Source organism: Aptenodytes patagonicus, chromosome 3 (assembly GCF_965638725.1).
Source record: "Aptenodytes patagonicus chromosome 3, bAptPat1.pri.cur, whole genome shotgun sequence".
Classification (NCBI taxonomy): domain Eukaryota; kingdom Metazoa; phylum Chordata; class Aves; order Sphenisciformes; family Spheniscidae; genus Aptenodytes; species Aptenodytes patagonicus.
Window position 1 is genome coordinate 111,988,113 of NC_134951.1, and position 11,064 is coordinate 111,999,176.

General features: G+C 48.7%; 1 protein-coding gene across 3 annotated transcripts in view; it reads left to right on the forward strand.

Moving 5' to 3' along the window:
• Nucleotides 1-10,505, forward strand: part of COQ8A (coenzyme Q8A) — a 48,363-nt gene extending 37,858 nt beyond the window's left edge. For all 3 annotated transcript variants that reach the window (XM_076334698.1, XM_076334700.1, XM_076334699.1), the window contains exons 8-15: nucleotides 972-1,112; nucleotides 2,350-2,431; nucleotides 3,792-3,885; nucleotides 4,757-4,898; nucleotides 6,782-6,889; nucleotides 7,666-7,731; nucleotides 8,517-8,603; nucleotides 9,096-10,505. In XM_076334698.1, coding sequence (XP_076190813.1) covers nucleotides 972-1,112; nucleotides 2,350-2,431; nucleotides 3,792-3,885; nucleotides 4,757-4,898; nucleotides 6,782-6,889; nucleotides 7,666-7,731; nucleotides 8,517-8,603; nucleotides 9,096-9,389 — 1,014 coding nt within the window. In that variant the 3' untranslated portion in view covers nucleotides 9,390-10,505. The remainder of the gene's footprint in view (nucleotides 1-971; nucleotides 1,113-2,349; nucleotides 2,432-3,791; nucleotides 3,886-4,756; nucleotides 4,899-6,781; nucleotides 6,890-7,665; nucleotides 7,732-8,516; nucleotides 8,604-9,095) is intronic.
• Nucleotides 10,506-11,064: the final 559 nt, after the last annotated feature.

Below are 11,064 nucleotides of genomic sequence, written 5' to 3' on the forward strand. Positions count from 1 at the left end.
TGGGTAAGATCTGATTCCTTATCTCAATTACGTGGTGCCTTTTCTCTCTAAAACATTGAAGCTCAGCTCTAGACAGTGGGAAAAATGTGGGGGTTTATGTCCCAAGACTATACTGATGGAATAGGATGTTGCATACAAATATGATTATAGGGTCTTGTTGAATGTAGCCTCCTCTTCTGTTTCCTCTCTCTCATCTTTCTCATGGATGTTAAGCCAGTGTTTAGAAGTGCCTACATCCCATTTTAGAAACAGACTTGCTATTCATTTTCCATCAGACTAAGGCTTGCAACTTTGTCCTTACTTTTTTGGTTAAATCTAAGCCACCATCAAGAAGAACCAGAATGAAGCAAACGAAGTCTGCTTTCTCCTATGCACATGTTCTCTCTTTGTCTCTACTTCCTTCTGTAAGTTAAGATGTGAAGGATGATGCAAAAAGAATTGTCAGCACTAATCTTCTGAAAGACACTGAGCAGAGCCAGAACTTAAATGTGGCAGTCTGGCAATGTAGCAAAAAAGCTGTTAAAGCAGGCTGTGATGTTTAATTGTCAATATTGCCTTAGAGAGTCACTTTTGCATGCCTGGATTGCTTCTGTTCAGCTTGGCAGCATGACGGAAGAGGAGAAATATCTAACTCCTTGGTCATTTTCTGGAAGGTAATAAGCAGCACCAAAAAGGGGACTTCTGTATTGCTAAGGCAGCGGTGTTTGTGCTCAAGATCTGTCATTTAGGCCAGAGCAAGAGTCTCACACAGATCTGATCAGCATCTGTTTAGTGCCGCCGGAGCACTGCTGGCTGGACTATTCCTTGTGATGGTGTGCAATGATGAGGAAGGGAGGACAACCTAGAAAGCAGGGTATAGGTACTCAGAACTACTATAGGCTGTGTGAGTCACGTTAGAGGAACGTGATTTCCAATAGCGAAAATCTTAAATCTTTGCTTCCCATACCCTGATGCTTACTTTTTATTTGTAGAAAACTCTGAACAACGATCTTGGCCCCAACTGGAGGGATAAACTGGAGTCCTTTGAAGAACGCCCCTTTGCTGCTGCTTCGATTGGTCAGGTTCACCTGGCACGCTTGAAAAACGGGAAAGAAGTTGCCATGAAAATCCAGGTGGGCTTTACAGACCAACCTTGTCTCTTGTCTGTGCCCCATAGAAGGGCAGGGGAACTGCATAAGTATGTTTACTGCTAGACAAATAAGAAACACTAATGCAAGTGAAAATTTGAGTCCAGCAATATCTTACCTAGTGCAAGCAGAAGGGAGGGACAGAAGTGGTTCTGCAGCTTGAGCCAGTGTCTCACTCCAGATGAGCGGGAGGCGTCTCATAGGTGTATCACTGCAGCGTGGGGATAATGGTGGTGAGGGACTGCTTGTACTTTTAGGGCTGTGTGCAAGGGTCCTACCTGCTCCATAGGTCAGTCCCCTCTCTGGGATGTGCACGTGCCACATGCCCCTTTCTGGCCACAGCCCAAAGATTAAAGAAGTTTTAAGTGACAAGCAGGCACTGACTGTTGAGCAGTGAGTCTGACGATGTAGGAAGGTATTCGCCAACTCACACTAAAGCCGTCAGCAACTTCAAGCAGGTATTTCTAACAGAATCGAGTTCTGAAGCTGAAACCCCTTGTACAACACGGTTTATAATCCAAAGGAGTGAGATCCCTTGCTGACTGAGCAGGGTCCAAGGAAAAGTTGGTCATCTGGTTGGTGTTTTTTTGTAAAGTGGGGAGACTTTAGAAACAGTACGGAGGTGTACTGGTGTCATCTTCTCAAGCCATTTGTGTCCAAAGTACTCTGAAGTTAGGCCAAGGTAAAAGCAATGGGAAGTTAAGCCTGTGGCATCAGCACACGTTCTGCTCTACAGCAGTGTAGGCTGGTCCCCTTCTTGACAGACAAGGTGTGAGAAAGAACAAGAGGCACCTTTGCCAGGATTGGGCTGGGGCCTCACTGCTTGCCCTACTGCTGTGGATGAAACACTCCGGGACTGTCAGTGGCATGTCCTTTCAGCTGTGGTAGGGAAATGACCGACTGCCATCTCTGTTGTGAGATTTGTGTGTCTGAGAACCTTTCATGTATTGGAAGAGTCCCTGTCAGAGGACCTGAACAGGCCATTCTGGTTGCAAGGAGCCGCATCTTAGCCTGTTTCTCTGTCCCCTGTTTTAGATGCTGGGCCTTAAATAAGCTTTTAGAGGAGGGGTGTGTGGCTCAGGTATGGCCTGGTTCACTGCCAGGCTGTAGGTGGCTGTGTTGTGGGGGGTCAGTGGATGTTGAACTGGAAGGTGTTTTTATCTTACTCTGTACAACCGGGTCATCTAGTCTCAACACTGCCCTCTCACATTCTGTCCTGCAGTACCCCGGAGTCGCCCAGAGCATCAACAGTGATGTTAACAACCTGATGACTGTCCTGAGCATGAGCAATATTCTCCCTGAAGGTAAAAAGGCAGAGACCCTTGGCAGGCTCTGTGTTCCTGCTGGCGCATGTTGAGTTCTGCCAACCCCTGTCAAGAAGCGTGTTGCATACTTCTTTCTGTAGACGAGGGAGGAAACAGCCTCAAGGAAACAGTGTAAAGGACTTAAGAATTGATAAGTCTGCCCAGGAGCAGATCTCCTGCAGAAAGCAGGAGAGGTAGTGGATGTGGGCAGTGGGTGCAGGGCCAACTTGAGGAGCCATGCTGTGCTCCTGTTTCCTGCTGCAGAGCTGCCACTGCCTTTGCTGGGCATGTGCCTGCTCCAGTGTCCACTCAGTGGGGTGGGAAGTGCACCTGTGTTGGTTTTTCCTGGCCATGTATGTGCATGCACCTGCCAGAGTAATGTGCACTTGTCTCTGTGTGTTCTTTATAGTGAAGGACCCATAGGGACTCTTGGCAAACTATAAAGTGTTTGTTTATATATATATATATATGGTATATTTGGCAGAACTCATACTTCTCCATGTTTCCTGTAGCCCTCCATGCCTGCCATTCGCTGCTCTTCCCAGTTGTTCTCTGTTCTTCCCAGTCAGAGTTGTGGAGAGGTGGAGAACTGTCAGACTTGGAGCTTGCTCAGTGTCCCAGCACATGGATAAGTCCCTTTTCCCACAGGGAATGCAGGACTTACTACTCCTTTTTTCCAAATATCTGCCTGCAGCAGCTGTAAATCTTGGTGGGACTGTACAAATACTGCTTTAAAGTTAGACTGGGTGCTGACAAAACCTGGGACTGTTCTCTGTGGTGGCTGGGCAGGGCCCTGCAGAGGCTGCTGCAGTCCCAGCCGTGTCTGGCCCAAGAAGTAGATTGGTTTTCCAGCTCCAAGACTGAGAAGATGGGACTTGGCAACTCCAGGCCCGGGCTACGTGCTGCTGCAGTTCACTGTCTTAGTCATGCTGACTGTTTCTGCCCAGCAGTGCCTGCTCCCAGTTGTAAGCAGATGTGGTTTCGAGCCTTTTTTGCTGCTTTTGCCCAGGCTAGTGTTTAGGTGCTTCTACTCCTTGCTGTGTGTCTCTGCACAGCCATGCCAATACCAGGAACAGACAGCCTGGGCTGTGGGTTGGGAGCTGGGGGAGGACGGAGCCCTGCCGTACAAGAACGGTGTGGATGTACCTTGCTGTAGGAGCAGCTGCATAGCCTTGGCATGGGATTACCCACAGAACCTGTATCCAGTTGGAAATACGCTTTGGCTCTCTGAGGCCTCTTGTACTCTTCAACTCAGAGTTGGCTGGATAGCAGGTTGCTCCTCACCTGTAGCTCTGGAAAGCTTAGCCTGAGGGGCTCCTTTTTTCTAAGCCTACTCTCTTCTCTGCTGTTTGACTTTCAGGTTTGTTCCCTGAGCATTTGATTGAAGTCCTGAGCAGAGAGCTGGCCCTGGAGTGTGACTACCAGAGAGAAGCTGCCTGCGCAAGGAAATTCCAGTATGTTCACACCATTGCCTTCAACCCCTCCTGTCTCTGTATGTGTGTGTGAAATGCAGGAGAGGTTGCTTAACTTCAGGGACAGTGGGGAGATGAATGCCGTGCCCTGGGATGTAGCACAGGGGGAGGGTGCGTGTTTGTGGCCTGAGCTGTCCCCTAGAATTACTGCTTTGTCTCAGCCAGGTGTATTTTCAGTCAGCTGAAACGTGATAGCATATCCTCTCTCCTTCAGCGCGAGCCTGTCTGTTTTACCATGGGAAGGTACTGTGGTAACTCTTGAGGCCAGGTTGCAGTGCGGTTCTGTGTACTCTTACGTCAGCCTGTTGTAAGCTTCTCCCATCCTTTAGTCTAGGCGGTTTTTCAGTTCAGCTCTCTTACAGCAATTAACACCACCAGCACTGCCTGCTCCCTTGGCCTGCTGTAGCAGAGGGATCCAGATTATTTTTACATGAAGGCTGGATGAGGGAGAGCTGCTGGAGGCTGGATGCCCTTCCTGTCCCTCTGCAGAACTGCCCCTTTGGCATTGCTCCCCTTGGAAAGGCCTGTTTCTTCCGTGCGTGGTCTGGCCCTGAAGTGAAGTGGGGTGAGCAAAAGAGCCCAGTGCCCTTTGATGTACCAGCCTGGAGCCCTTCTAGTATCACTGCTCTGGCAGGAGATGTGACCTCAGGAGCCAGCAGCAGCTGTAGTCACTGGCGTGGTTTCTGGTGACTTGATCCCTACTGTAACTGCTGAGGAAAACGTCTCCTGGCAGCCTCAGCCAGGGTGTGGGGAGAGGTTGCGTGAAGGGGCTGTGTGCTGCACGAGGTGTGGCGGAGGGGCCTGGCTGCTCTCGGGGCTCCTAACCTTTTCCTCTCCTTTCTCCATCCCCTAGGGAGCTGCTGAAAGACCACCCCTTCTTTTACGTCCCAAGAGTAGTGGATGAGCTGTGCAGCAAGCATGTCCTGACCACAGAGCTGGTGTCTGGCTTCCCTCTGGATCAAGCTGTAGGGCTGAGCCAGGAGATTCGGAATGAGGTACTGTGGGGTGGTCTTCCTTCTCCCCTCGCTCAGAGCAGCGTGCTTGGCCTGCCTGGTGACTGGTAGATCAGGGGATGCTTTAAAGCAGGGCTGGAGTCGGGGACTGTCTGGAGCCTCTCAGAAGATTTCTGTGTAGGGAATTTGGGAGTGATGTTGGAGTCTCCTCAGGCTGGTCTAGGCCTTGCAGGTGTCAGCATTCAGCACGGAGGGATTGGAGGGGTGAATGGCAAGGGCAGCTGAAGGGGAGGTAGCCTAGCTGTGTAACTCCTAGATGCCCTGTTTCTGTCTCAGATGACCTTAAGATTGGGAGGGATTGTCAGCTAGGGGAGAGGGGTCTTGTTTTGCAGCTGCTTTTTTGGACAGGAGTGCAGAATCATCTCCTGCCCTTGTGCAAGCGTTTGGGTGTCATCTCCTTCTGTGGGACTGACCTGTGCCGCACAGGGCTGCTGGAAAAGTACCTCTTGGTAAACAGGAGGGGGGATGTGGGGATGGGTAGGCGGTGGTGCTGAATATAGCAAGGGACTGGAGTGCTGTGGTGGGACAAGCAGCTGCTCTAGTAGCAGAAATAACTGTCCTGGTATTTGGATTTTTCCTTTTTTTTTTGTCTTGGTGTGAGCTGTCAGCTGTTCACTGAGGAAGAGGGCAGAGTATGTTCCTCTAGATAAACAGATCTCAGCACCATACTGGACTTGAAGCTATGCCAGAGCTGGCTACCTGTGACCCCTGAACTGTTTGTTCTTAGGGCTTGTCCCCTCCAATGAGCTGCTGTATCATCAGGGCTGCTTTTAAAAGGTTGTGAGGTGGGGTGTTGCTGCAGGAGCAGCCCTTCTTTCCTATAATTGACTGGCCTGGGTGACCCACAGCCTTCTGACCCAAGTGGCAGTGTCCTGTAGCAGGGTCTGGCTTGCACTTGCTGGTCTCCTCCCTCCCTCTTGGATATGATGTTTCACCCAGCTTAGCAGAAGCTGAAGAGAGGCAGAATGAGGCTGGCAGTTCTGCTGCTGAACAGGCTCCAGCTTAAATATCCTCACGGAAGAGCTCTGCTGTAATATGTAATTCAGCAGTGGGCTCTTCAGGGACTCCTACTTTTGCTTCCCCCATGCCTGTCAGCCCCCAGGTGGGGGTCTGCTGCTCCTCCCTCAAGCTGGGTCAGTGCTGAGCCCGGCAGAAGACTTGGCTGAGGATTACATGGTGGGTGTGTGTATCTAGTGAAGACCCCTTTCAGTAATGGTTTGGACCTAGCTCTGTACCTTGTTTGGCAGCTTTACAGGAAGAGACTCTCCTCTTTAGCTTCTTTGGGCCTTTAACTTAAAATCCTCTGGAACCGCATCTCATTTCCCCTGAGCTGTAATTGGCTTCATTTTGGCCAGGGTCCTGCAGGACTTTCCACCAAGGTAGGCTGTAATGCTCTACTGGCCTCCCCCACCTCTGTTTCTGGATCCCTCTTCACACTGTAAAGATGTTCCTTTGTTCTCAGAGCAACAACGAAGTGCATAGTCAAATCTGGGAAGGTAAAAGACAGGACCAGGACACAAGTAACACATGCAGTTGGATAACCCCTGGAGCCTGATGTTCTCAGCCGCCAGATACAGGGTAGCAGCCTCTCTGGAGGCACAATCCAGGGGCTGATATGGACTACAGCTTAGGCTGGCGTAAAACTTGGACGGCATCTGTGCTGTCTGCTAAGGATGTCCCATGGCAGGTGTGGGCTTAGAGTTGCTGAGTGTCTCTCTCACCTCTTCAGGAGTTTTGCAGCATGGAGCAGATAGTTCCTGCCAGTGTGGCGATGTGTTCCCTGTTTGCTAATGCCTGCTGTAAATTACGTGTGAGTAGGGCTTGCTGCCCTCCTGACTTGCTTCTTTCTCTCCTTGCTTTTCAAGATCTGTCACAACATCCTGGTCCTGTGTCTGCGGGAGCTGTTTGAGTTCAGGTACATGCAGACTGACCCAAACTGGTCAAACTTCTTCTATGACCCACAGTTGCACAAGGTAAGCCCAAGCGGCCGCTCTTCTGCCTGTACAAGAGCTGGTTTTCATCAGCTTTCGATTATTCCCCCCTCCCAGAACTTAACAAGCCCTTACTGAGATTCTCTCAGATTCCTGTCCTTGAGCCTTGGGCAGGTAGGACAGCTGAAACCTGTCCCTTTGCCATTTGTCCTCACTTGGTCTGGGTGGGAGAGCAGGGCTCCCGTAACCCTGGCTGGCTGCCTGTCTTTGGCCTTAAATCCAGTCACAGCTACTTCCTTAGCCTCAGGGTCTGTTTTGAAGCTGGTCAGTGGGAAGTTGCAGCTGGCAGTGCCCCTACCAGGGCACTCTGAGCCAAGGACTCTTTAGTTGAACGCTCTTGTCTTGTGCTGTGCTGAAGGTAAGGGTGCCTGGGGAAGCAATTGCAGATGTCCTGCTTGTTGGTTTGGCTGCTTGCTTGTGCCCTGCAGGGCAGATAGAATTGCTTGTTCATCCCTGAGGTCTGTGTTGGGAAGTGCTGGGAAAAGGTTCTGTGCTGCTCTGTCCCTGTGCAGAAAGCCTGAGCGGAGTTATCAGCTGAGCAGGTGTGACAATGTGAGCATAGGCCATACCTCCTCTGCCATGTACTAGTGCAAATGTTTGTGCTGCTGTTGGGAAATAAAGGAGTGGGGGAGAAGATGAGCTGCAGTGGAAAGGCTCTCCAGCCAGCTGAGCTTCCTGAAGACATCAGGAGTCGTCTTAAGGTCTGGCTCTACTTGAGTGGTTGACACTGTAATACAGATGGGTTTGTCCATTTCCAGGTGGCCCTGCTGGACTTTGGAGCAACACGAGGGTTTGATGAGAAGTTCACAGATGTCTACATAGAGGTGAGGGCTTGCACTGTGTCCTAGAGTGCTGCACTGTGGGTCTTAAAAGAGTATTTGCAAAATTCTGCTTATCTATTAGCTGTATCACTTTGTACTTGAATCCACTCTGGGTGTGGAGGGAAGCAGGGCTGGAGGCAAGAGAGATCTCTGTTCCTGTTTCATCCCTTACCATAGCTTTCTGCATGTCTGCTGCAAGCCTCTGGCTATCTGAGTTCAGATGTTTAAATTGCATGACAAATGTGGAGAACTGTAATGTTGCTTACCGGGAGACTTGGGCAGCAGAGCATATCAGAGCACTCGGAATTTAGTGATTTTTATATGAGGGTATGCAGGAATTGCTTGTCCTGTTCACTGTCTCTTCCTGTGATTTCTAGCTTGCTTACAGACTTACAAATTTATGTGAAGTCATGTGCTTCCTTTGTGATCACCATGTTCTGCACTTGATAAATTGAGCTGCAGGGGCCAGCAGATGTCAGCTAAAGCTTCTCACAGTTGGCTCTACTGTTTTATTGGGGGAGGGGCTGATTGCTTTGTGAAGCTTTTTTGATGTCCCTTACATTCTCTGGGCTATGTGTAGTCCTACTAAGAGCAGCTTTGAAGAGTCAGCAGCTGTATCTTTTTGCCAGTAGCTCTTAAACTGGCCAACATGCAGACCCCTGAAGATGAGGGCAGAGGCAAGGAAGTGAGCGGGCAGCATGTGTACCTGTAGCCTGTGTAGTAGTCCTGTACTCAAAAACATTTTTCAGTCGTCCCCTAGCTCTCCTGAAAGTGTTCCTCCTATTCAGGTAATCAAGGCAGCTGCTGACATGGACAGAGAGAGAGTACTGAAGAAGTCCATTGAAATGAAATTCCTCACTGGCTATGAAGTCAAGGTATGGAGCAGAAGGCTCTGCTTTTAGTGGTGGCTAGTGATAAGTTTGTTGCGGGTCTGTGGACTTCCCCAGATTTCTTGATGTGGTAAAAGCCAATGTCAGTCTGAAAGCCTGTTGATAAGGATGAGGGAGGAGGGCAAAAAAGGTTTTGGCTTTTGTTCTCTCACTTCCTTTTGGGAGTGGGAGCAGTAATAACAATACAGCTAGTCCCAAAACCACTATCCTTCCTTCTCTCCCCCAGCAAGACCCTGCAGGTGGTGATGACTGCTGATATTTCATGACTGGGCAGAAGGTCTTCTGGAAGGTTTAGTTGCTTGAAACTGTATTAACCAAATGTTCATCAGTCTTGCTGGGGGCTGGAGGTTACCTTTGTTGTGGGTATAGCGAGGTATTTCTCCTGAGCTGTGGCTGTTCACGCTAGCATTTCTCCTTTTCCTCCCTGGTGGTTAAAATGGCTAGTGATGTTATTTATGCCTCTTTCCTTTTGGGCAGGAAATGGAAGATGCCCACTTAAATGCTGTCCTCATCCTGGGAGAGGCTTTTGCGTCTGAGGAACCTTTTGATTTCGGCAACCAAAGCACCACTGAAAAGATCCATGGTTTAATCCCAGTCATGCTGAAGCATCGGCTTGTCCCTCCGCCAGAGGAGACCTACTCTCTTCATCGGAAGATGGGGGGTTCTTTCCTTATCTGCACCAAACTGAAGGCCAAAATTCCCTGCAAAAACATGTTCCAAGAGGCATATAGCAAATACTGGAGCAGTAGGGGCAAGAAGCCAGAGGAGTAGTAAGAATGAACTAACAAGTCTTGTTCTGAGGGCACAGTTCATCTGAGCCTTGCAGAGAGCGTTCTAGCCTCCCATGTGTTGCACCCCAGCTCTCCATCCTCTTGAGATGCAGCAGCCCGTGCCCTGGAAGCCAAGTGTGTGTTTCCCAAGGACAAAGCTGTTCTTTCATGCTGTGTCTGTCCTACACTGACTGCCAGTCCAGTCTGCAGGTTGCAGGAAACTGTCTTCTTGAGTGCTTCTGTACTGTTGCAAGGCAGCAGCTGACTACCTTGAATGCATTTTTAAGGTTGTGATGGTGGCTGCATATTGATTGGGTTTTATAACGAGTAGGGGAAGGAGGACAAGAGCAGAATTTAATATTGAAACCTGTTTGTAATTCTCCAAAAATTTTTTTAAAAAAAACTTCCCTCTTTCATGCTAAGGTGGAATCCAAGTAGTTTTCATACTGTGAATTATAGAATGAAATACCAAGGTGTACCCTACCACAGACACATTCAGCACCTCCCTCCCCCCCCATTTTTGTAAGTCAAGTGGTGGCAGTCTAAGAACCCTCCTGGATTTTACTGACATTGATTTAATGCAAGGGGTGTGTGTGTGTACATAGGATGAAGTTTTATGCTTTCTGCCTCTTTTTGGCTTGCAAGCTAAACATAGGAAATATTTTAAAAATCTGAGAATTGAGTGCCAATCTCTTTTAAACACACACATACACTCACACAACCCATCTCAGTTCTGGGAGTCAAATATGTAATCAACAGATCTATATCTGAGCACAGATAGTGGGATTCTTCACTGTCTGGTAGGTATTGGCTTTCCTGAGGGCGAGTTAGATAAGCTACAACTCTGACACCAATTGCTTGCTGGACTCCTAACCAAGAACCTAGTCTGTCTGTCTGTCTCTTTTCCTGTAATGCAGAACTTACGGCAAGGCAGACAAACACATAATGTCTCTCATGAGCATTTCAAGCTTTTGCTGAAATGTCACACATTTAAAACCAGACGCACAGTTTAAAACTATTGGAGTCAAACTAGGAAATTTACTTTCTTAGATTTTTGTACAAAGCCTGTACCTGTATGACTTCCTGATTTCAATAAAAAAGTGCTTGTGCGGTGGGCCTTCTGCCTGCATTATTTTTTTCATTTTCTGGTGCAGTAATGAATAGCTAAGTGAACTGTGTCCTATTCTGTGGGATAAACAGGAGTTGAGCAGAAGGAGAAGCTTCCAAGTCTCCTCTTGTTGCAGTTGTTTGCTCAAAGAATTGCTATTACCCTTGTAAAGCCATCTGTCTATGGCCTGTTTATTCCTTTCCATTGCAGCTGTGTCACTAGTGCTAACAGTGATGGTGACAAGTTCACCAGGAGCCAGAGGGCCATCAGCCTGAACATCTGTCTGGCCATGAAAATCCCTGGTAACTGACTTGTTCTCTTCTTGTCCTTCGTTTTAATCACTGTTACCAGTCTCCTGGACACAGGTCTTTCTGCCTTTCCTCCACTTGTGAAGAAAGGGTGGCTGTTGGAGTTGATGCTTACCTGGTGCTAGTAAGGCAGATGTCCTTATCTGGCAAGTGCCAGATATTTAGCAGCAGGCTCAGCTGGTCCTACTTGGTTAACACAGCCCAGGAATGCAGAGGTTGTATGATCTTAAACTTCAGAACCTAAGAAATCCTGATTGCTG